At 36.0% G+C, this 27,301-nt stretch overlaps 2 protein-coding genes and 1 long non-coding RNA gene across 17 annotated transcripts in view; 1 reads left to right on the top strand and 2 right to left on the bottom strand.

Moving 5' to 3' along the window:
* Positions 1–23,084, top strand: part of LOC141375650 (uncharacterized) — a 54,358-nt gene extending 31,274 nt beyond the window's left edge. Inside the window, exon 3 of the long non-coding RNA XR_015498071.1 lies at positions 21,806–23,084. This is a non-coding gene — a long non-coding RNA (uncharacterized LOC141375650). The remainder of the gene's footprint in view (positions 1–21,805) is intronic.
* atoh1a (atonal bHLH transcription factor 1a) lies at positions 9,152–10,789 on the bottom strand. The gene has a single exon (NM_131091.2). It carries the CDS (start codon positions 10,667–10,669, stop codon positions 9,791–9,793), a length of 879 nt encoding a protein of 292 aa, NP_571166.2. The 5' UTR covers positions 10,670–10,789; the 3' UTR covers positions 9,152–9,790.
* The window catches only part of grid2 (glutamate receptor, ionotropic, delta 2), a 704,272-nt gene continuing 692,307 nt past the window's right edge, over positions 15,337–27,301 (bottom strand). For 5 of the 15 annotated variants that reach the window (XM_087263201.1, XM_087263202.1, XM_087263211.1 and 2 more), the window contains one exon: positions 15,337–17,706. In XM_087263201.1, the coding sequence (XP_087119327.1) occupies positions 17,278–17,706 (429 nt within the window). In that variant the 3' untranslated portion in view covers positions 15,337–17,277. 15 annotated transcript variants of the gene reach the window in all.

The raw sequence follows: 27,301 nt of genomic DNA, 5'->3' as shown, positions 1-27,301 counted from the left end.
ACCATACAGCTGAACACCTCGACCATAACTCCTTTCATGACCTTCAGGAACCTAAGAGTGGTTCTTGATGACCAGTTGACATTAATTGCTGACTAAATTGCTTTACTTGCCCAATTGTACAGATTAGCTCTATTTAACATAAGGAAGATCAGACCCTTTCCATGAGAACATGGTGCTCAACTACTGGTCTAGGCTGAACTACTGCAAAGCACTTTTGGCTGGCCTTCCCAACCAACACCATCAAGCCTCTACAGCTGATCCAGAATGCAGCAGAGAGAGTGGTATACAACAAACTAAAAAGAGTGCATATCACACCTCTATTTATTAGTTTACACTGGGCGCCAATTGTCTCTTTCATCAAATTCAAGGCACTGTCAATTGCCTACTTAACAACCACAGGCTCTGCGCTCCTCTACCCATTTCAATCCTCTAGTTCTGTCTTATGTGGCATTTTTTTTTATTGCCTTTACTTTCATCAATTGGTGAAGTTTTGTTCCTCGCCCCTGGCTTGCTTGGTTTTAGACTTGTGGAGCTGCGCATCAATAGATTTTGTCTTCAGTTTTTGGACTTTTAGAAGTGAAATTTAAACCACAATAAACTTAACCAAACTGAACTTCAACTATGAAAACTGAACTGACACAGTTTAAATTTACTAGAACTTCTATGTTAAGCTGCTTTGACACAATCTACATTGCAAAAGTGCTATAAGAATAAAGATGAATTACTTTTAATGTTTTCAGAAAATGTGACTAAGGCCTTTGTACCTGTATGACACAAAAATGTCAAATTGAAGGTGTTGCGTTCCTTCAGTGATTCTGCTTGTTAACAGCAGTTGTTCATCATCAGTTCTTAATAACACTCAGTTAATCACTTAACTACCTCATTAACTTCACAGCCTCAGTGTTCTTGAATTGGTTTTTATCATTAAAAAACATTATTTAAGGGTGCAAACCTGATGCAGTTTCAATCTTTCGACTGTTCAATGTTAATTCAGTAATTGTCTGCTATTTAGGATGGCAAAAAACTGTAAATACTTATGTAAATGTTATTTTTATTTGTATAAATTTACTAAGATGTCAAAGAACCTTCTTTTATGGTGTCATTATGCAGTATTGTCTGTTTAAATGGCATTAAATTTCTGCATTCAAAAAACAAACAAAACAAAACTAAATAAAACACACACACACACACACACACACACACAACACAGGGGGTCCACACCACAAATCATTATCATCGCTGCCTCCTTGTAATTTATATGTCAAATCCTTCTCGGCAAGTTTTAAAGAAAGACTTGCTCTTCATGTTTTGAGGTGTGACTTAAAAAGTGCCTCTAGCAATACGAGAGCCGATTTTTTTACCTCAACCATTGACTAGCGCAACCTCTCGTTCATCGGAAAGGGAATGACACGCTGGTAGAAACCCAACCCCTTGAGGAAGTCAACAAAAAGAATAAATGCCCCTACAGTTTAGGTGTTTCCTATACATATGCACACACATCCATATCTTTACAATGAATGTAACTGATGCTCAAAAGGGCATTGAACGTCAATATAATTGGCCTCACCATTGTGCACTCTTGAATGGGACGGTTACCCAAGAAGCCTCATGTTGGTGTAGGGACGTTCACTTTGAACATTTCGCAGACACAAAAGAGCAGCCACAGGAGGAACAAAGATGTGAAGAATTGCCACTGCCCTTTCAGATTCTTTTTACGGCATGCTGAAAGACACTGAGTTGAGGTGGACAAGGCAATCTTACAAATAACTAATCCCTACAGTTTTTCTCCAGATTATTTCTAACTAGTGTGATATATGATATAACATCACATACATGTTTTTTTAAAAGGAATATCAATTCAACTTAAACTCATAAGAGAGCACATGCAGGTAATTTCAAACAATAACTGTATCGCAGAATTCAAAAATCCTTGTTTTCATTAGGTGAACTGCAGCTAGCAATTTATTGTATATGCTCACATTCATCCACCCTTAATGTAGAAGAGGCTAATCATGACTAATTTAAAGCCCCAAAATACTCATCTGGCCAAATGAGACTCTTGATGCTTTCCAAAGGTGATATATCACACTCTTACGGGCACTTTGGAGTAAAAACAGTCATTGCCACCATATTGAAGTATCGTTTCAATACGAAGTGCTCAAAACTGGCCAAAGACTTTGAAATATACAACTGATGGACACGTTGGGTGCCCATGTTCATCTGCACTTGCAGGGAACTTATTTGGTGTCATACATCGCATTTCATTTTGAAGGGCTAATCACTATGGCGTAGTGTAAACCCTTTGATTGGATGTAGGGTATAAGGAAGAGCCCTTCCAAATGGTTGTCTTTTTGATTAATCATTGAACACGATATCACCGCTTGCTTGTGTTTTTTGTTTCAGACTTGGAAATGGTAATAAATGTCCCCAGTAGACACAGGATGTCAACGTGATGTCAGATTGACGTTGTACACCAAAGTCATGGTGATGTTGCATTTTGTTTGGAAATGAAAATCAGTTGTTGTCAGAACCCAACGTCAGGCCAAAATCAATGTCCAATGTCCAAACTAAAATCAACCAAATATCAACGTCTAATGATGTTACAGGTTGACGTTGTGTGAATGTTACCACTATACGACTATCAGTTGTTGGATTTTGGTTGCCATACCTGATGAGTAAATGTCAGTATTTGACATCAATATGACACTGGTTTAAGATGTTGGCTCGACATTTGAGTTTGGTCACTTTCCAACACAACCTAACATCATTCAAATATCGTCATTTGACATAATTTTTGGACATCAAAAATAACATTGTCCGTTGACAATGGCTAGATATTGAATTTTGGTGACCTGACGTCACAACCTAAATCTAACCTAGCGTCTTATGATGTTGTATGCCTGCTGGCTCACTTTGTTAAATTACAGAGTTCAATTACAGTATATGCATCAAAGGTTTACAAGTTACCTTTTTTAACATATTAGTATAACTCATATGTTAATTTGATAATGTAACTGATTACATTGTATTACATTTTGAATTTTTAATGCAAATCTAACAAATCTTTTCCACAGGCAACGCAGCAGATTAATAAAAATTTATTTCAGTATTATTTGGTATTATTATTAATACTATTTATTTCAGTACAACTTAAGCTCGTTCAACAGCATATGCAGGTAATTTCAAACAAAGCTGTATAGCAGAATTCAGAAATTCTTGTTTTTGTTGAGTGAACTGCAGCCTGTAATTTATTACATACGCTCGTATTGGTCCACACTTAATGTAGAAGATTAAGAATCATGATTCAAAGCCCTAAAATACTCATCTGGCCACATGAGAATCTTGATGTGTTCCACATGGCTATATCATCCTCTGAAGTGCACTTTGGAGTAAAAACAGTCATTGTCGCCATATTGAAGTGTTGTTTTTTTATTCCAGCTTTTTACAAACAAAATGTTCATATGTGTCATTTTGCAGGTTCACTTTTTTTTTTATGGAATACAGTTACATTTGTTTTATTATGAAATTGTGTAACACAATTATGTGTAACTAGTTTTCAAAGCGGTCAAGGTGCCATAAATTCAATTCTGAAGTGTAAACAATGCAACACCTTAAAATTACCATAAGTGACAAGAACTGAACTTTACAGTTTTAATTTTAACAGACTAATTAATGCTTCTATAGAAATGGTTTTGGCTACATTCCATTTCATTGTAGGTGCCCTGCCATACACTGTAAAAATGCTAGGTTTGTGTTGGGACAAGATGAAGGAATTAAGTTAACTTCTAGTTTTTACAAATCTAAGTGGATTAAACATAAAACAAATAAGTTGTCCTCCCAAAAAACTCAAGAATTGTGTTGTTTCATCTCATTTTGGATAAATAGTTTGAACAAACTGCAAACATCATTTTTTGAGTGTAACTTTCATTCAACTTGTATTATTTTCTTTGTGCTAATCAATAGATGAAACAAAAGCTGTTGATTGATTTAAACAAATCATTATTATAAAAGTCTATATCTTTCTTTTCAAGCTACTTTTTACTACTTAATGCAAGTCAAAAGCACTCAAGGATAACATTATCTATGATTCCACAAGAATAACCTTGGCTATCTTGGTTACATTGATATGCATCATCAGAGACTGCAGACTAGTGTTCACAGGAAGCCTATGCATTATTCATACCTCTTATTCAGTGGCTCATGTGACGTTTTCTATTATTTTCCAACCTTGCTTAGATAACAATCTTTTTTAAAAAGGCCACAAAGCATTTTTAACCACGTAGTTGTGCTACATGCACAGGTGTATGCGTATCTGTCAACAAAGGCCTCTAACACATTACTTGACATTAATATTTCACAGTGTTGTCTCCAAAAGCTGACATCCAAATGCTCTTTTCACAATAGCAGGATGGGTGCAGTTACCTGGAATATCAGTGCAAACACAGTCCACGGTGACTCTTTATCGGCACTATAACACGTCACTGAATCTTTTCTCAATTTCTAATTCACTTTCTGAACATGCATGAAAAGGTGTCTTTTTCTTCTCTTTTGAATGTATTGTACACCTCACCCCCACATGCCCTCTCTCTGTTTTTTTTTTTCTGTCTTGCTCGCTGGTTGTTTCTACAGTCTCGAAGCAGATGGAAACTACGGCCCAGTTTTAGCTTTTGTTTCTCTGTCCCCAGAGAGTCCGAGCCCTTTTCTTGGCTCCTCCTTCTCCTCTTATCTCCAGTGAAGTTAGGAACCTCACTTTTCAATTTAGCATAGGAATGAGCATGTGCTCTGCTGGCACTTTACATAGTTTTACTCACTTTTTAACACTTTACATGCTCACATATTGTCTTGTGCTGAATGAATTGGATCATTATCTTCACAGTGAAGGTTCTTCATTACTTGTCCGTCACTATAGAGTTGAGAAAGTAAAAGTAAAAAAAAAAAACTAAATCAAATCAACGAGTCCATTGAATTTATATTATGTTAAACTGACAGCTTGCGTAACTTATACAATTAAGTTTGAACATGATTAATAAGTTACAATGACCGAAAAACATATGCTGTCAGGACCAACTAATCATATATTTTTTTCAATGTACAAATTAGGTAAATAAAGTGCCATGTTTTAATTAACAGACAACATTTAAATGCATAAAGAGTAAAATATTTTATTTTACTATGCTCTTCTGTAAAAAGACTATGACAGAAATTTAATACAACTAATATTTTATTTTGCTTTAACTTATTTTAAAAAGTTAATCAGGTTTCAACAAATTTTTTTAAGCTATACAAAGTTTAAATTAACATTTTAGTCTGTTTGATTGATGTGAGTTAAGATGACTAAAAGTTCATTTGATTCAACTAAAAAGAAATTAAGGCACCAAGAATTTGTTTTACCGTGTACATTTTCTGTCACTGGCTCACAAAAACCACATATGTGTGAGATGGAGATTTCAGCCTTTCTGTTTACATAGCATATCATTAAACGTTTCAAATAAGAAGCATTAGGGTGATTCAAAAAGAATACCATAATTTTGAAAATCTGTGTTTAATCAAAGAAACATGATGAAACCTTGGGTAATTAATAAATGTGAAGAGTACTTAAAGTTTTTTTTTTCAGTAGAAAACAAGTTTATATGTTCAATATACCCTCGAGAGACATCAATATGAAAGTTGTGGTATTCTTTTTTAATCACCCTGTACTTCTATTATAATCACCAAAGCCACATTAAAATTTATATATCTCAAAGTTATAGGTTATTTTGCGAAGGTAATAATGAAGTTGAAGAGCAACACGATATCATCTCTGTGCAAGAGCCTCTCAGATTCTCTGCGCCGGCGCATTGCATAAGAAGTGAGGGGGTGTTTGTTTATGTTTTTTCCTTCAACGCTCTACCTCAATATTTAATGAGATGTGAAACTTCAACTCACGCAGTCTACCAGCTGTTGTCAGGAATACTCTATGAGAAAAACGAAAAAGACGTTGGTGCCACAGGTTGATATTGGTCGCCCTGATGCGATGATATAGGCTAGGGCGCGCGGGGGGTCAGCTGACACTTATTTATAAGTGCACAATACTATAATGCAAAATAAGTTTTAAAAATTCCCCTCCCCATTACAACAAGCAAACTGATTTAGCTAATTAATAAATAGGCCTAATCTCTAATAAATGTTCTTTTTACTGCTGATTGTGGAAAACATTATGTAGATTAGCTTCAGACACAGATGGATGGGTCTCCCGCAGAACGCACGGAAATTGTAATTTTCCACCAAAGCGTAAAACATTTAAAATATTCATTAATATTAAAAAATAAAGCACAGTTTGTCAGAATAAATAATCCAATGTATCCAAATCGTCAAAATAATATAAAAAAGGATTAAGGTGATGCCTAAATAAAAGAGCAAACCCCAATATGTATGCTATTGCTATGCATTAAACGTACATGTGAGATATGAGGGATATTAGAGTAAGATTTACTTAAAATGTAAATGCCGGTTTAAACTTTGTTTCAATTGTCAAACATGTAGCCTATCCATTACATATGTTGAATGTTTTTGTGTGTGTGTGTGTGTGTGTGTGCGCGCATAAAAGTTTCTATAATAAAATAAAAGCTGTCAGGCTCCTTAAAGAAAATAATGTTTTGACAGGGTGGTCTTGTGGAAAGCTTTGGGTTTAGTTCGGTAAGACTGAATAACGTGCAGTCTAATCTAGACTTCTGTGAGAAATAAACCTGCGGTCTCCGTCAAAAAAACAAACCAACCAAAAAACAGCCACATTATGTAACGCGAAAGAAAGAAAGCCTAAAGGAAATTTAGCCAGTTTTATGCTTAGCAATTATGCTTGAAAAAACTTTTCGATTAGTTTACAGTTTGTAAAGCGTCGAGAAATCTGAGCGCGTTGCAGTTTGAGGGTCGCATGTACCAGGACGGCACAGATGGTCGCGCGGTTCACCAGAAGATAAAGGTATTATGGATAAGGATGTGAATAATTTAACACACCGAGCGTGTGCATGATATTGTCTATTATTCTCGATGTTAATCAGGATAGGTATCACAGGCTCAGATGATTGGTTAAATGCAGGGGTGGAGACGCAAAATGCAGGTACACAGCGCCCACTTTCATTAATAATTCCTGAGCAATTCCAATGAAGTCTTTGAAGGGAACGGACGAAAAACGTTTTGGAAAATTACTTATCCCTTCTGCTCCTGCAGCAAACCTTCGCAGTATGCTGTATCTCTGACAAATTCGTTTAATCATTTTTAAATAACAATATGTGCAATGTACTTTATATTAAAACGAGTAAATATTTTTTTTATGTGGATGTGTAATAATGAGCATAAATTTTGTTTTAAAGTATTGCAAGTATTGTTTCTCCTTTTAGTTAAAAAAAGAAAGGTTGTTCAAATAAAGATTTTAGAGTTATGTAGAAGTTTTGCTTTCTCTAAAAAACAACAAAAGGTTATTTGTAAGTGCCCTTTCAGTCTAAGATATACGAGTTGAGTGTGCGTGTTTGTGTGTGCAGTTGTGTGCGTGCTGGCGGGCGTGTGCGCGCGTGTGTGCCCGACTCACTGAGCGAGTGTATAGTCTCTTGAGTCTGGTCCTATGGGACTCCAGTCATTGCGCTCACCAGCTGACAGCGCGTGCTTACAGGAGGACACCCAACACCTCTTGCCACGGGTTGGCCAACTATTTTGTAAAAATTAATAAACGCTTCAACTACAGTTAAAAACCCTCAATGAACATGAGTTTAGACATGGATAAGAAGATTATTAGAAGCGTTCAATCGCAAACCAAATTATCCATGATGTTTGCAAAGGCTCGGGGGTAGAGAAGCTGACAGTTGGCACGGGCGCAGTTGGCAACATACCAACGTACATATGAGCCACAAGAAAAAAACCTCAATGTTTAAGCTGAACGTCTTTAGAGAAGTGGTTGTCATGTTTGAAACTATGGTGTTTGGAAATAAAACATGTTAGGACGGGCAGCACTAAAAACACAAGTTTTCTGCTTTCATTTTTTAGAAGTGTACGAGTTAAAGTAAAATAGTTTATCTAATGAATTCTGATTGGTTGTAAAGTTAAACCTAAACAAAAGCTATTATTAATGTAAATATGACGTTTACGCTTTGGCAAATTTTGGGAGTATTAAAAAAGTTTGCATATTAATCGTAGCATACTTGAAAATGTTGCATAATTAAAGTGGATCTAATTTTGTTCGTTTTTGCCCATATTTGTGTTGATACATGAGCTGAATTATTTAACTCTAAATAAGCTTATTATGTGTGCATTCATCTGATGAAAATAATTACGTGCATAATTACATTTAAAAGTTTATAAAGTTGTAAATCTGTTTATGTTTAAGAGTAAAGAAAATAAGTCTGTATAGTTCAAAATGCTTGTCAACTCGCTGTTGTTAATCCAATAAACTAATTTGTCATATATATATATAAATTATCTTAACTAATTTGTTATATATATGACAGAAAATTCATTTTACAGCACAAACACACACACACATACACACACACACACACACACACACACACACACACACACACACACACACACACACACACACACATATATATATATATATATATATATATATATATATATATATACACACACACACACACACACACACACACACACACACACACACACACACACACACGTGTGTGTGTGTGTGTGTGTAGTAAAATACATTTTCTGTCATTATGAATTGTAGCATAATTTATTAATCTATATGGCTCGACAAACAACCGCTGAACTTACCAAACTTAATTAATTTTAATTATTTTTTTTCCATTAATCAAAATAAGTTTTGATTTAATCATTTAATATTAGTCATTTAATTTTATGTACAATAAATAATTTAAATTTATTCGAACACTACCATGAGTATAAATAATTAATCTTCAATTGATTAGTTAGATCGATATAGTCACTTTTTAGTTGCAATATTTACATATGACCAACAAGTGGTTTTTGAATGATGATGATAATAATAATAATAATAATAATAATAATTAATAATAATAATAAATACATAGCCTAAATAGGATCTAATGTCTAAGACAAAACTAAAATCATCGTGATAAACATATTGCCTAACAAAAACGAGTCACAAAAATAACAAGAGACTGCAGAGACAGAATCATGTTTGTTTTTTCTTTTATTCCTACAATAAAACAAATCATAAGAGTAACAAAACAGCTCATTTCCAATGTAACACAAAAATTGACAAGGCAAACGAATAAATAGCTTACTTCAGCTACAGAAGCAGAACACAACTTCTTTGCATTGAAATCAAATATTAAAAATGAACGGATGTACAAAATCTAATGGCTATATTAAATATATTCATCAAATTGGCATTACTTCTACATAAACACATCATTTCTTGTTCCATGAAAAAAAGAATATTTCTCAAGCCTACGGCCCGTTTTTTAAAGTGCAAGTAAACTTTAGAAGTCGCAAATTGTTACAGGGTTCAAAATCAATCGTATCTGTGAAATAGGTCCATGACAATCATGTGTGAATGAATAGTCTCAAAACAGTTTGCGGAAGACAGTTTTATGCATGACATTCGAGCCCATGGCACTGCTGCTCGCGGCAGTTCTCATGGCGTAGGGGTCTGGTCAATGTCACGAGAAGGCAACTAAAATCTATTGGCGTCAGACACAACAACAGCATTGTCAAAAGATCATAAAACAAATGGATAAATAAAGCAACCCATTACAAAGCCCAGATATGCGATTGACACGATTGAGGGACAGTCCGGCGGTGTGTTTTCTTAAAAAGCGCGGCGCTTGGCCAGTTTCAGTTCCGACAGCTCGTCTTCACTCTGCAGCTCCAAGTGCGTTTCGTCTGAGTCACTGAAGTGCGAGTGAGGCGAGAACTCTCCATCACTCCGGTTCGACCGAGGCGAGTCTTTACTGGCCTCCGAACCAGACTTGCTCGTTCCAGAGGGCGACTGGAGGTCTTGCTCCATGAAAGAGTTGAATGTTCCGTCCTCGTACTGGTACGGGTAACCCACGCCCGTGCCTCTCCGACAGACGCCCGGTGATCCTCTGGGAGATCGGTCCGTTTCTAACACGTTGGCATGCAGCAGGTCGCAGTTTGGCGGGTCGGCTTTAGCACCGGGGCCCTGTAGTAAGTCGGACAGGGCGTTGATGTAGATCTGGGCCATCTGCAGGGTTTCGTACTTGGAGAGTTTCTTGTCGTTGTCAAAGGCTGGGATGACACTGCGCAGCTCGTCGAACGCGTGGTTCAATCCGTGCATTCTTCGCCTCTCCCGGGCATTGGCAGCCATTCGCCTCTGTTTCTGCACGACGTTGGTGGATTTGCTGGATGGGGCCCGCTGTCTGCCCTCATCTGCCCCCACAGCTCCTTTAAGCCGGCAGAGCTCGCGTACTTTGACAGGACTCTTGCTGCTCTTCCTGAAGTTGGAGGCAGAGGACACGCCTTCCGCGCTCGAGCCGGGCGAGTGCAGCAGGTATTCGGCGTGTGCCGCGCAGGTGCCAGCCTGCACGGGAGCCAGCCAGGCGCGTGGGTCACTGCTGGCCATGAGTGCCAAGGCTGGTGGGTACTCGCTCTGCTCCCCCCGCCCCAAGCTCGAATGCTGGACGTCGAGTTCAACCACCTCTCTTGTATCCGTGCTCATTCCATCCATTCTGTTGGTTTGTGCTTTTGGGAGGAAAGTTTGTGGCTATGGATACAGGGACGGATATTTTGCCTGGGAAGATTTCTCTTCTTACACCTGTGGTGAAGGGGATTTCTTTACTGATGTCTCAGTGCGACTCGTCGGTTTTAAAAACGGCACGCGCCGGGGAGCCCCCCTTCTCAAGCTGGTCGCGTGGCGCTTTGACCAATAAGAGCACGCGGGGCAGGCGCGTGTAGGCGACCAATGAGAAGTCGCAGTAAACCCGAGAGAGGTTATTATACCCAAACTCTGCCTTTTTTCCATAATGTCGCGCTTCAAACCTGTTTAACTAGAGAATTATTATCACAATGGGTCGTCCCATAGGACGTACTCAAAAAGTTGGAGACTGAATAAAGTTATGTGGCGGGCCTCCTCACGCCATGTTTTGGAAATTAGATAGTCTATTAAACGCGACAGGAAAACAAAACTTACCTCGGCGGTCTAAAATGGAATAAAAGAGGTTATCAAAAATCTTTATCTAAGAACATCGTGCTTTGAAGGTACTTTTCTTCATTAAATGCTCGTAAACACAGGCAACTGTATTCAGCCGTCTTCACACTTAAAATTAAAGTTTGAAGAGAGTTGGTTTGCAAAAAATAGCACACAAGAACCTTTTAGTTACCCCAAACAATCTTTTAGAGGATAGCTTTTAAAAACAATGCTATTATAGTTTGAAGATTATTCTAAAAGTCGAAAGAATTCAACCATTTGGGAAATGTAAATGTTCCATAGATGTCCGTTCTTCGTGGAACGAGAAATGCAAATAACTTCTGTAAATTAAAAGCAGAACAATGTAAAGATTTAAAGAAACACAACAATTATTCAATAAATAAATCTGAATACTACCACTACTACAACTAATAATAATAGTAAATAATATCTAATAAATCATATAATACAAACGAAAATATTCCCTTTTTTATTATTAATTTAGTTCCTTTTGTTTGCGTATTTCGTAAATTATGAAGTCATAAATTATATTTTTGCGTAGCCTATTTATTTGTAGATGAACAACCACATTTAAACTCAAACTGTAATAATTTGTTCTTCTATTGGCGCACAATTAAACACATCCAGACAATGAGTGTTAATACCAGATTAAGTTTCGTTTCCTTTTTGAACAAGTTCAAAACCTTTTGATCCGATTTAAGGAACGCCCTTTCAGCAATAGAGCTTCCCAAAGATCAGAAACTTGATATGGAGGCGCGACAGTCCCTTTCTCCCTTTAGAGAAAGAACAAGTGCAAAAGGCCAGTCTGATAATAATAATAATAATAATAATAATAATAATAATAATAATAATAATAATGATAGTAATAATAATCATAATAATAATAATAGTTATTGTTGTCGTTAATAAATAAAAAATATAATAAATAGCCTACGTCCTTTTGACAGACAGGTCTACTTAAAATTATTATTTTATGAACTATAAAGCCATCGAAAATCTAGGTTAGTTAAAAAAAAAAAACTACTTTTAATAAAATTCATTGTATTATGTCTTTCCAAAATGCCTTTCTTCGTTAGGCTATTAAAATAAAACCATAAAGAGTGAAAAACATGCAGTTGGTATAACACCGGACGATGTGCAGACAACAAATTGTATTAGACAAACTTTAGTGACACCGGTTTACCGCTGTATTTCCTTTTCTGTCAGCGAAACAAGAATTTATAGACCTTAATTCGTGTTTTCTGGCGTTAAAATCTCCACATTAGTCTCTTTACACTTATTCATGAATTCATAGAGCGCATAGGCTTGCGGACTGGCGCCTGATCTTCACCCCAACTGGAGCCTCATCCAGGCGGCTTGTGTGTCTTGGAATAGTTCCTAAAGCAAACAACAGGTTAGGATTGCTGCCGTCGATTATTAAAGTGTCCCCGGGACAATAGAGACTCAATGTTCCATTCGACACGCCTGAAGAACTCTTTGGAAAAAGGGCACAAAATGTGTCTCGATGGGGGCTTCCATTGCAATCGAGTCTGCGTGCTGCTTTCTTCATTCCTGTCTCCCGGGAAACAACGATATCGCGTGCTTGATAAAAGTATATTAGAGTTCCTCAAGCAAGTCTAATAATAATAATAATAATAATAATAATAATAATAATTATTATTATTATTATTATTATTACTAATGTCTAAGCCATTCCATTAATAGAAAATGTGTAATATATGCATTTGCCATCTTTGTTACAAAAGTCCTTTCTCATAGAAAAAAAAAATATTTATATTATGCCCACTTTATGAGATTACATGAATGGATTATAGACTGTATATCTACAAGCATTTATTGTGACTGACAGTTTTCCTTTATACACGCTACCTAAAATAAAATCACAGATTCTGCAAATAGTGGAACAGGTGCGCACTTGAGCAGCATCTTTACAGCTGTTCAGAAGCGAAAACTACTGAAACGACAACAAAGGCGACATCTAGTGGACATGTAATGCACCTACCGACAACAAGTGGTAATTTATTTCAGAAACATTGTTGCTATTTACAAATAGCAGTACAAACAGCAAATCTGAATGATCACTGTTTTCATGTGGAAATTGCCTCCCGTGGAACATGAAATGCAAATAATGCTGTAGATTTTAACTGTTTGGCTGAATCAAAAATGTTTCCCTGCAAGTAAAAACAGAATGTGACAAGAGAAGCATGTCTGACTTCAAAAAGTAGTCCAAAAGACAATAGGACATGCATATTAAACAATCAATATAAGTACACTGTGAAAATAAATAGTGTTTGCTTTACATTTGTTTGTTGAATAAAATTTACAAAAAAAATAAATAAATAAATCTTTTAAAATAATCATAAATTAAAATTTGGTCATTTGTTTTAAGCTAAATTAACCTAAAACTGATGCACTTCCAGCTGCAACCCATCACTGGGAAACATCCATACAGTCCCATTCACACACATGCACTACAGCCAATTTAGCTAACTCAATTCACATATACCACATGTGTTTGGACTGTGGGGGAAACCGGAGCACCCTACGTGAACCCACATGCAATCTCCACACAGAAATGCCAACTGGCCCAGCTGGGGATCGAACCAGCGACCTTCTTGCAGAGGCGATTGTGCTACCCACTGTGCCACTGTGCTGACTGAATACTTTCATATGTCAGTAATATTTTTGAAATTAATAATAAAAAAAACTGAATACATATAAATGTACACACATTTACACAAGTAAATAAATAAACAGGCTAAATAGGCAAAAAAATGTACATGTAGATTCCGCATGGGCCTAGTCATGACTTATTTTTTTAATATAATTTATTTATTATTTGTTACAGTGCTATACTCAGGGGAATGCACAATTTTGGACAGCCATTGTCTACCTAAAAGCTACACTACATCTGTATGGCAGTTTTTAAAGGGATAGTTCACCCAAAGTGTATTAATTTACTCATCCTCAGGTCAACTAAGAAATAATTAACTTTTCTCTTCTGTAGAAAATTTTAGGTTAAAATCGTGGTCTTTGGTGATGAAAGTCAGCTCGAAAGTCATGCTTTAAAATGAAAGTCAATATCAGCATTTTGAGTTATATTAAAAACTATCCATACAGGCACAACGTAATAGCTGTGGCTCATGATGATATATAAAGCCTTAAGAAGCTAAGTGATTAATAAGGTGTTAGAAATGAACATTATTTACAACATTCTAACATTTTAATATGAAACTTCAACAAACACACTTTGGGAATATGTAAAAAAAACAATTCCTTACTTACGTATTATAATTTTGTTTTTGAGATAGGTTGCAGCATCCAGAATAGGTGCACGTTTCATTTTTATTGACATGGAAAGTATAATAAAAGGCTTCACAAACTAATCTGTGCTTCACAGGAGCTGAATATACAGTATCATCAAAAGCCATGAGTTTTAATTTTGTTTTTCCATATATGTATACATATTTTTTTACACACAGAAGCTGCTAACTTTTATTATATAACTCACCATTTAACTTTGAGACAAAAAGTCATCATCTTAATGGACAATTTTCATTTTTACTTGAACTATGTATTTAAGAAATCTCTTTATGAGTTCAATAAAGTTAAATTTACTTTCATTTTAAGTTCTATACCCATGTCTAAACATTATACATTGTAAAAAATACAGGGTTCCACACAATTCATTCATGTTGTCCCAACACAAATGAATTAACACTTTTACCAAATGTATGTGGATTGAACATAAAAAAATCAAGTTGTCCCAATGAAATCTCAAGAATTGTGTTGTTTTTAGCTAATTTTAAATAAGTAGTTTAAACGAGCAAAAAAAAAATTTGTTTATATATATATATATATATATATATATTTTTTTTTTTTTTTTTTGAGTGTACTCTTAATCAACAGCAATAATAAACCCACGTACAAGAACTTGGCCTATACGTCTGGTTCAGGGTCAGACTTGTGGCGACAAACTCTCCAAGCATCAGAGCATGACTTCAAATGCTGTGGTGCCTTTCACTTTGACCTGTAGTGCATGAATCCGGTTCACAAAGACCAACCAACACCAGCAGTGACTAACCTTTGACCAAAGCTTTCATTGTGTTCATATTGATGGTGAGCTCACCCTGAGGTTATTGGGTCTGTTCAACATTTCTGATGATACAGATAAACGCAACAAAAACCACTGTAGAAAACATGTTTATTAGACAAATTATACACAGAAAGCTTTGCCACTTGTAACAGAGGCCTCAGTTTGTTCCATTTGAATAATATGCAACACATACAACAAAATAGGCCTATATTAAATACTGTACATTATAATCAGTCGAAAATGATGTAATCCTGTACAATTCTATGTATGAAATTAAAAATGTTACAGGCATAGCAGGTTTTGCATGCTTCTTTTACGGAAAAAAAACAAACCTTGCCTCCTTTTTGACAAATCGAAAACGAAATGAAGTCGAATGAGAATGCCTTACCGTCAGAGAAACCATGGAGAACTTCTTGTAATGTGATAGTGGCTAAACTGAGCTTAACAGACTCAGATATTATACTCTATATCTTCTTTAAATCCAACATAAAAATTATCTGCATGTAAAATATACACTTTAATGTCTCTTTGTTTACTCTAAATAAAAATCTTTAAACTGATACTAAATAAAATTGCTCCTATAGTCTTCCAGTAATCATATCTTAAGAAAAGTACATCTAGAATGCTTGCGTCAAAACACTGTTGCTGTTTTCTACACACAACATTTGCGAATTAGTCAGAGGATAACAAACTGAAAGCTCATTCTAAACGACTAACATTAGTAAATATTAATACAGTTTATGTTAGTGAAAAGGATTGGTTGTTTTTGTCCTCAAAATGTGTATTTTTTTTCTTTTAATTGACTCTTACCAAACCTTGATGGCCTCATTTAAACAATTAGCACTTAAAAAAAAGTTAGATAAATATTACCCCTTAACATTTATGAAATGAAATAGAAAGATATTTCAAATAACCCCTCAAAAGTCGCCACCATGTCAGCGTTTTCAGATGGCGTAGTAATAGGTTGAGGACTGACCCTTGAAAAGTAAAAAAAAAGCCCCATCTCCTAAGGCTCGTGTTAAGAATTTGTTTAAAAACTCTCACACTCTTTGATTTCCAAAATCTATGACGCACAACTGCGAGATTGTGGCATATACAATGAAGCTATTCTACAGAATGTTTTCGTTGAATCCAGAGTATGGCTACAGAAGTGAATACAAACTCTTGATGGTTTAATGGTGCAAATTAACGTAAGATGATGGCACTGAAGCAATTTCAAAACTAATCATTTAAAAAAAGGGAGAGAGAAAACTAAAACTACATACAGCTCTGAACATTTTTTCTTGTTAAAACTCTCTGACCAGACACATTCCACGCATTAAAGATTTGTTATACTTAAAGTCAGTAAGAGACATTTAGTAGCATTTGTTTCATCCCTCCCTATAGTATAATAACTTTTTAAATTTTGACTTTAAAGTTCAGTCAGATCTGTTCCACGGAGTGTTCGTATAAAGACTCAAGGTACTGTAGATCTCACTTTTAGTGAGATGGCAGAGAGCTCCTTGGGAACACAGTCTCTCGCTTGCGAGGCTTTCGAGAAAAGCAGGTTGTTTCTCTCAGTTTTAGCAGTGCCATGTTCAAAGTCTCAACTAGAGGGAGCACTGAGCAGAAGCGAAATTCAGTCGATGAGTTGACAAGATTCTTCCAAACAGAGTTATTGCAGTTCTGGGAAACACTGGAAAGAGTCTTTTTGTTTTTTCCATAAAAAGAAAGAAAACTAAATTCAAACCAAATGTTAAACATATATCATCGTTGCAATATTTCAGTCTTATTTTTTCTTTCTCACACAAAATCGAATGTGGCAAACAAAAGGCAATTTTTTTTTAGTTCACAGAGAAAATCTCCTGACAAACCACAATGACAATAACGACCAATTTATTCCATCCTCGTCCTGTTGGCGAGTTCGTTCTGGGCAAACAAGCTCCATCGCGAAGAGCGAAAGCCATGAGAAAACGACAATCGAAAAGGAACATTTGTATTTACATAGATCTCTTTTTTGTTTCCGACTTGCAGACCCAGGAATCTCTGCAATCTATATGGAAGTGCCCCTGTCCGGGTCGTTGCCATAGCTAAAGTTGGGGGCCGGGGTGGGCTGATACGGGATGCTAGACATTGTCTTGACAGGGCTGCGAAAGAAGCCGCCGTTGGGGGCTCTCTGCCGAAAGGGCCCCCCAGTCCGGTGGTCCTGCACGGCCCCGAAGGCGAAGCCAGCTGCCGCTTTGGCTGACAGGCTCCGGCTGAGAGTCTGGATCTGCTCGGGTATGAAGGTGGTGGTGGTGATGTGTGTGTTGCGGAAGTCGCTGATCTGCTCGAGGGCCTGACGGGCAGCCGGGAGGGAATCCATGTCCAGGGGCGTCAGGTCGATGGAGGAGGTGGAGAACTGTTTGTGGGGGCTCTCGTCCTCCGTGCACAAGCTGTTAACCCGGTGATGAAGGTGCTCCAGGTCGATCTCCTTATCGTCCTAAAGGAAGGGAGAACAGGAGGAGGAAAGTGGAGTGGGGGAAATAAGGAAGGAGAGAAGAACAGGAGGAGGAGCGGAGGTTGTTACAGGATCAGAGGAGAAAAGAGGTGTAAAGTGAAGAGCAGGGGTGTGTAATCGTAAGAGCAGATACAGAGCAGGATGGGTTAGTGAAGCGGGACAGCGTGAGGTGGTTAACAGGGAAATGGATGTGTGTGTGGTGTGGGAGGAAATGCAGGTAAAGGAATGGAGGGAGTTGTTGAACAAATAACATGGGAGGAAAGTTTGGATGCAGTTCGAGGTAAAGAAAAATAATTGTTGAGGGTGGGAATTGATGGAGATTTAGCAGGTCCGATGAGGTTTTAGCATTTGCGTAGTTAGCAAGACAGAAAAAGAGGGGAGAGGTACAAAAAGGGAAACATACTGAGCTATGGCAATGAAAATACATCAGTCTTAACTAGTACTGTTCTTGGACTAATAACAACATCGATGTAGTGTGACACATGGAGTTTTGGAAATACAGTCTACAAAGCCTGTCCACTTTCAATCCATCTGAAACCACGGTTCTGACAAAACTGTAGTTCAGGGATGTCCAAACTTGTTCTTGGAGGACCTTTGTCCTGCAGAAACCAAGATCTTTAGACTCACATGAGACTTGCAGATGCTGGTTGATTCTAAATTCTGCAGGGCATCTGCCCTCCATGAGCAAGATTGGACATTCCTGCACAATTTAATCTAGTAGACTAGGAGTACTCTATTCTGGTCCTTGAGGTCCACTGTCCTGCAGAGTTTAGCTCTTACTAAAGACACCTGAAAAAGCTGACCAAGGTCTTCACACTTACTACAAACATCTACAAACAACAAACATTGACACTCTTACTACAATCATCTACTACAAACAGGCTCTAATTGGATCTAAAGCCTGCAAGAAACCTGTTTTCCAGGAGCAGCACTAGACTCTACATGAAAGTGGACCTCAGGGGCCAGAGTTGAGAGCACCTGCACTACTACACCCTCAGAACAAAATATGCAAGAAAAGTGACTTTAGTGGTAAAACAGCTTATTACTGGGACAGTACCCTTAAAGCAGGGGTGTTGAATCCTGCTCCAGGAGTGTCACTGTGCTTCATATTTTAGCTCCTACCCTATTTAAGCACACCCGAACATGGCTAATCAAGTTCTTACTAGGCAAACTCAAAACTTTCAGTAAGGTGCGTTGAGGTTGAACAGTGCCCCTCCAGGACTGGTATGAACACCCCTGCCTTAAGTGGACATCTTTGGTTTCCTACAGGTAAATATTTTGCACATTTTGTCAGAAAGTGTATAAGTGTAAAACTAAAAAAGATAGATTGTTCAAAACAAACAAACAAACAAACAAACACAAAAATAAACAAACTCACGAGGTGAGGTGGGCTGACATTGTTGCCGTGATAAAAAAGCCTCTGTTTTGGACCAGCTTAAAGCACTTTGTTGATTCCAGCCACCAGTGGCAGGCAGCGTGGCCCTGAGTAAAAAGGGGCAATGGGGAACCTGGTTGGGTTGGTGGGGACAGGAGATCAAGGAGCAGTTCATAGGTACCCGTCCTACCACCACATTGGTGGAAGGTGGTGTTAAAAAGGACATAGGAGTGAAGGAAACGGGATTGTGGGAAGGCTGTTCTTTGATTTGTGTTGTTGAGCTAACCAGGGATCTTGTGTTTTCCAAAATGCGCTGATGTGCTTTGAATAATAAATTTTTATTATTATTATTATTATTTTTTATGAGACAAGGTGTGATTCATGTATATGGATAAAGCGCTACTTTCAAATCTTTAAACCAGTGGTTCTCAGTCTTGCAAGTTTTCAATTGTTCATGCAAGTTATAAAGGAGCTACAACATCTCTGTGTTATCAAGTACCTGAAAGATTAAAAACATACACTGTAAAAAAATCTGTTATTTATTTTATATTTTTCCAGCAGCTGGGGTGCTGAAAAAAAAAACATAAAAAAGGCCTATAATTACAGAAATTTACTGTAAAATAACAGACGTTAAATGAAGGAAATTTACCGGAAATTTAAATGTAAGGAAATTTATGTAATTTAATGTCTGTTATTTTACAGAATTAAAAAAAAATACAAACTTTTTTTTTTCACAGTGCATGCACGTCAACTTTGTCTTTTGATGTTTGTGCAAAATGCAAAAATGCAGACCTACAACTTGAAGATCTACTGTACAGGCACATAATTTAGGTCTCTTATTCTGACTTCACTAAAGCCTGACTAGTACAATTTCAGTCAGACAAAAATAAACTGCATTTAAATACAGTGAACATTTAAAGGGCCTCTATTTGAAACAATAATTTTGTACCTCCTTTGAAATAAAGATACCATTTTCTTTTTATTATATGAAGCTAGTTTACAGGACAAATTATATTATATTATGAAAATATTATTTAAAATGTGAAAATTATTTACTATTATTTAATTTGTTGCAGAATACAACACATATTTTAGGTACTGTGTATATATACACACACACGCAAAGTAAAATATCTAACATTTTACCTATGGTGTTGTATGCTCCATTAGAAGTCTGCTGAGGCCCTCTAGTGGGTAGCTGATTATTAATAATATATTTCATTTACACATTTTATGTTATGATTCGGCACAATATTTTATCAGTTTTAATGGAGAGAAATGAGAATGATGGTCGCGTTACAATTAGTTTTATATTTATCCATCAAAACATTCTCGTCCAGGCCCTTAGATTGAAAACCACTGATTTAAACAACCTTCTACCTGCTAAAATTAGTTTATTATTTTACTAATTAAGACTTTTCTAGTTCCAGGCCTCCTGATTAATACCTACTCTAAGCAACATTCTACAGTTAAATGGCTGCACAGGGAACAAACAGTAAATTAGGCACTTTAGTCTGGCTGTGCAGCACCAATATAAATATTGAAGTTTTGCGAACGCCAGCTTGCAGGGCAAACGTCTTGAGTATGGGCTGCTCCCTTCCAAAGCTGCAGCTCAAATTAACTGCCTGTCAGGTTTGCAGAATCCCCTTTCTGCATTCTCTCAGCCAAATTTGTCTAGTCTCCATGCGGCCTGGCACTAAGAGATAGATCTCAGTGGGCTAGAAAAAAAAGACTGGTATCAAAAAGCGCCCACATTATTGCATTTCCAAGCAAAGATTTCAGCGTAAATCTCAAGGTTTTTGGAAATGAATGGTAACGACCTTCCTCGTAACTCCCCGGGTGGATTCTCTTTCAGCAGTAAATGCTTGATTGCGTAAGCTCGTACAAAAACATATCGTAGCGCATTCGCCGCCGGGGGCCGATTTCATAACCTACGTGGGCTCGAGGCTTGGAGAAGTGTGGAAAGAGTGTAGCTCAGTGCTGGCAGAAGACAGTTCGCTGCGGGATAGGGAACGTGTGTCTCAGCTTGGAGTCGAGGGGTGTGGCGCAGCATGCAGGTGACAGGTGATTGGAGGACGGCCTGAGTGTGAGCATGATGTCAGTCTGCGGCTCATGACATGGCTCGTCTTGCCTCACAGACGGTCCGTCTGCTTGTGTCTGTGTGTGTTGTGAGCGAGTTTGTGGAAATACAAAAGGATGACCCAACACATGAGGCAGGCATATGACAGGATGGGGAAGAGATTGTTTTCAAGAGAGGTGGGGGAATGAGTAGAAAAAGACAACAAACAAACAGTCAGCACACACAGACGTTGTTGTTTTTCTTTTTTTTTCTTTTTTTTTCTTTTCTTTTATGTCCAAGGAGCCAGATACCTGGAAGTGTGAGATGATAAAAATGGCATTTTGCATTTCTCTCCCACGCCCGCTTTAACCCCTCAACACAGAGTACTTATCTATAAAACAAAATCGACAAAATAAAAGTTGTTTCAGGCTTTAACAGCAGAGTAACATGATTTTTTGTTGTTGGTGTTTTCTGAAAAACATACAAACATTTTCAGAGTAATGACTGACACGCTGTTTGGCGTTCGGCGGCCTTTATTAATTATGCTGAGGTCTGACTGTCAAATGTTCAGTAGCCACTGTGAACATCATATAAATGCATTTTTTTTGTTGAGAATTAAAGATATGTCTATTTTTTTTTCTTTGTAGACTGGAAAACAGTCATCTATCTGAATGCAGATCTCATACTGTGGCCGCAGGACTCCAGACAGCAACAATATATCAATGACACAGCAGACATCTGAAGTGAAAAACGTTTCATCATTTGCTTTTTTCAGGAATGATTAAGACACAAAGCTTAGCAAGTGAAATGGCTTTCTGCACAGCAAAACCCCTCGGGTTCTCTGAACCGCCTGCACGTATGCTCTGGATTGGCAAGTGGTGCGCTATGAAAGTATTTAGGTTTTGTAAGGTTATAGGGTTTGAAAGTATAGGTTTTGTAATTCAAAATGAGGTGGAAGTTGTTTTGATGACTTGTCATATCCAATCATTTTGAGGCACCACTGAAGGAGCATAACGATCAGAGAAACAGAGGAAACAGGGACAAACTAACACCATGGCATATGCAATGTGTGTGTGTGTGTGTGTGTGTGTGTGTGTTTCAGACACAGAGACACAAGCACAAAGTCAGTCTATAGTTCTGATTCACAGTTCACTCCTGTTAGGCAGGTGTCAAGAAATATCACAAGGAAAAGAGGAAGCAGTCAGGGAGAATTAAAGACAGACACTCGGACACACCAAAGAGAAAGTTTCATCATGCTGAAAGATGGAGGAATGGTTAGGATGTACGTGCCAAAATGACTTTAAGTACAATGATGACATTAACAAAATCTGCAAAAAATCATCTTAATCAGAATTTTAGCCTTGTTTGAGAATTAAATAAAACAAACATCATTAACTTCTAATTTAAAAATAATATTATAAATAAATATATATATATAATTATGTCATTTTGTTAAAAACTGCCAAGATTCATATTGTTTTACTGTATTCTTAGCTAATAATATAGAATTATATGACATGAATTTAATTCATATAGAATTTAATGACATGAATATATATATATATGGACCCTGGACCACAAAACCAGTCATATGCACAGCTAGTGTTTTTCAGCCAACAATAAACTTCTGTTGAAAGCTCAATGTGACTATTTTCAATGGTCACATATTACAATTAGTTAATGTTAATTAATGCATTTACCAACATGAACAAACAATGAACAATACATTTACTACTGTATTTTTCATGTTAGTTAACGTTAGTTAATGAATATACAGTAGTTCATTATTAGTTCATGTTAACTCACAGTGCATTAACTAATGTTAACAAGCATGGACTTGGATGTTAATAATGCATTAGTAAATGTTCAATTATGATTAATAAATACTGTACAAGTGTTGTTCATGATTAGTTCATTTTAGTAAATGCATTAACTAATGAACCTTATTGTAAAGTATTACCTTTTCAATTTTATAAGGTTTCTTTTACAGCATCAATGTTGTGATGTAATTATTCAGTTAAATATACTTGAGCATTTATTTAGTTAGTCAAGCGTAAAACGATACGAAAGACCGTGTAACCGCTAACGGCATCAGGATCAACAGGCAAGTGCAAAAAACTCCATTGAAAATACTGGGTTAAAATAAAATGTCATATTTTAAAAATATAGTGAGGGAAAACTAAATTCACTAAAGTGCTTCTTGTCTGGTTTGACACGCAATTTATATTGTATATCTATCAGACATTGTAAATCACTGATTTTTAAAGAAATCAGACCTGGTACTGTAGCAATTTTATAATGGAAAGACAGTTCAGCGGAACTCGTAAAAACGAGTTTTGCTATATGTAAAGTAGGATATTTACTAAATATTTTCATGGAATATGAACTTTACTCATTACTTTTTTTTAATGTTTGGCAAAAATATCTATAATTTTCATCGATACAATGTATTTTTGGTAATTACAAAACAATAAACCCACACAAAATAAAATTGGTTTTGTGGTCCAGGGTCACATTTCATTTTAGGTACATTTCTATGAATTTTCTAATTCATGTTTATAACAACACCTCTATTTTCTAATCAGGGAAGAAAAATAAACTTAATTAAAGTGTTTTATGTGATATAAATCTGTCTAAATATAACTATTTTTTATACTCAAAGCAAAATAACGTTTTTTTTTAAATAGTAGCAGTAATTTATTATTAAGAAAAAAAAATTACTTTTTTATCTTTATCTCTTTTTTATGCAGTAAAAAAGTTAAATAAATTCTGCTACAAACTAAAGGGTTTTAACTATGAAACCAAAACCATCAGTGACATGAATGTGTAATGCGGCAATTTTTTTTTTTTTTTTGCATTTTCCTTGCCTGTCCATTTTTGGCTTGAACCCTTCTCGCTCAGTGTACCGTGCATGTTAAAATGTGTCTGTGTGAATATTTGTGCTTATACTGTGATGAGCCGTCTGGAAGAGTGCTTCGAGGAATGAGGCCGTCTCAGCATGATCCAACCACTGGGCCAGAAAGAGACTGCCAGAGAGTCCAGCCTACTTAAGAGAGAGTCACTAAACCACTACATCAGCTACAACTACACATGCTTATATATACAGCACAAGGTCCAACATTAACACTCTGGAACATAGGACAATGGGGGTCAAATTACTGCCAAATAATATTTACTGAAGATTTACCATTTTGTTTTTTAAAAGCATTTTAAAAAAGCATATTAGTGACAAAATGCAATGCGTTGTGGTGCATTATTTTTCTTAACAAAAGTTATATAATACATATATATTAGTGTTTGAGAAGTTTGAGATCTGTATATGTGTTAATTAATAGTTTCATTTAAGGTGCTTTAACTGTAATAAAAACTCAAAAGTGACAGTAAAGACATTTGTTGTAAAAAAAAAAAACATGTTATCAGTATTTAATCAAATAACACAGCTATATTAAGAACAAAGCCAGAAAACAGAAAATAACTCCATTTAATCTTCATTTTGTCCACAGCTGTATAAAGTTACAAAAGATTTTAATTCAAATGTTTCAAATAATGTTCTTTTGAACTTAGTTGATTAAAGTATGTTCGCTTACAGTTTCTGCAAAAATATTAATATTCATTCTCTGTCTTTACACTGAAAAATGCTTCAAAAAGGATTCCTTAGATTAACAATTTCTTTTTATGTTAAGTGGTTATAAACACGTGCATTTAAACAAAGTTGAACATTACTAAATTTAATTGGTTTTAATTCAACCCATACTAATTGTTTGCAACAATTTTGCAGAAATCATTTTTTCAGTGTATATAAATGACATATTTTTAATAATGTAACATTAGATCATTATAAATGATATATAGTACAATTTCTATACACTGTAAAATCAAAAAAGTTAAGGTAACTCAAACCATTTAAAGAATCCGTTGCAACAAACCATTTAAGTTCAAAAGCTAATCCTATTGAGTACAGTGAACTTAATCCATTTGAGTAAACAAAGCAATTTGAACACAGTAAAACCCATCAAATGAAGAGAACTCAAACAAACTGATTACTGTAACATCCAATCAGTTAAGGCAACCCAAACCGTTTGAGGAAACCAATTGCCACAAACCATTTGAGTTCAAAACTAATCTAAATGAGTACTGTGAACTTTTTGAGTTAACTATACTCATTTCATTTGATAAAGTTGATTGTTGGGTTTTACAGTGTAAGGTAAAAAAATCTAAGCTAATTGATATTTGTGGTTTATTTTTAGAGATTGTAATCCAAATTCTAATTTAAAAAGTATGCAAACATAAATTGCACATCTAATTATAAAAACAAATGATTATTTCTTCACTGATTCATTGCTAAAATGTAATTATTTGCACATTGAACTTTCATAATTAGTTTTTTTAATCTCTATATGCCTATACTTTTATATATGTTGAAGTTTTGCGTATAGTATCGACTGGAATAAACTTAATCATTCTGGAATTTATTATTTAATAACCAATATGAAAATGTTAAAATAAAGCCATTCAAATATTTAGTTTAACACACAAAGTTCTTAAAACAACATTGTGTTAATTCAGTAAAAATAGCATACCATTGTTAAGCCATTTAAAACATCATATTTGAAAGTATATTAGAATAGATTCTGCATTCAAATTTTTCATTAAATTATTTTCCTTCGGTTTAGTCTCTATTTCAGAGGTCGCCACAGCATATGTTTTTTTTTTTTGCAGCGGATGCCCTTCCAGCTGCAACCCAGTACTGGGAAACACCCATACACACTCACATTGAAATTAATAATTTGTTTTATAGTATGCTAGTTTGAAATAAATACAAACCATGGATACCTCCATCTACTCCAATCTTTTGATTGATAGTAACTTTTGATTAAAAAAAGATTATTATCACAATTCAATTTACACCTCATGGTGTCCCAATAAAGTTCCAAGCCATTTTTAATTCAGTGTTAATTTGGACCTTGTTCATATGTACAAATATGTCAAATCAACTATTCGTCTATCTTAAACCTTCTATTTATATAATTCTACAATGAAACAAAACACAATTTTGAATTCTACTTAGCTACCAGGACTCAAACTAGTGCAAAAGAAATGCATCAAGAGTAATTTGGCCCTGCTAGTGAGCAGTGAAGTGGACAGTGGCCTTCAGAGGAGTGAGGATGAAGGACAGCCGCTCTCCGTCTCTCTGTCTCTCTCTGTGGGGTCATGAACACATAAAAGCTGCTTCATGGCAGGAGGACGGAAGACAAGAATAAGCCCCTGACCGCTGATCAAAAGCCCTACGCAGTTTGTTTTTCAGGTGGAACGCTGGAGATGAAATGTGATGTTTTTTGGCCCGTGGAGAGTCTGATGAGACGGAGCGAAGAGGGTCAAGGTGTGTATGTTGGGGTTTGTGATGGAACTCGATTGGAGAAATGAGGGAGATGGGGATGGGTTTTTTCAGGAGAAGAAACACCCACAATATGACAGCTGCAGATAAGAGAACAATGCTATAAACTCATTACATCAAAAAGCAACATCACACTGGTTCAGTCACAGACGTATGAATGTCACTTTTACGGGTGTTGTCATGTGAAATGCAAGCAATTTGTTAATTAGGGCTACCTTTATGCAAAAGAGCCACTGCCCAACAGTTGTTTGAACAGGAAAAACAATATGTGCAAACACATTAGTCTAGACCAGGGGTGCCCAAACTTTGTCTTATGAAGGGCCAAAAACCAAACTTGATTGTGTGTGGTGGGGTAAATATACCAAACTCTATTCCATTAAATTTGCCATGGGTAATTTCCTAATTTATTTAATATGTAAACTAACTAGAAAACATTGCTTTATTTTATTTTATCTAACACAGTTTATATATTTTTTAATATTATAACGAACTTATTACAGTTAAAAACAATCTCATTTATAACAGAATGAGGTTACACTTGGCAAGCTGCTCCTGTTTTTGCCTTGATTTGCATGCTGATGTCTTCTGCATTTTCCTCTATCCGTCAAGTGACAGTATTTTTGTATTTCTACAAAAAATCTAATTCATTTACAAACCTGTAATTGAATCATTTGATTTCAGTTTGCTTTTCTTAGCAATAAAACAAACCAACGTTACGTTAAGTTAGAAATTATTATCTTAGTTAAAG

Source organism: Danio rerio, chromosome 8, assembly GCF_052040795.2.
Source record: "Danio rerio strain M-AB ecotype USA chromosome 8, GRCz13ab, whole genome shotgun sequence".
NCBI classification, from domain to species: domain Eukaryota; kingdom Metazoa; phylum Chordata; class Actinopteri; order Cypriniformes; family Danionidae; genus Danio; species Danio rerio.
The sequence above is the reverse complement of the archived record's forward strand: the minus strand, read 5'-3'. Positions and strand labels throughout refer to the sequence as shown.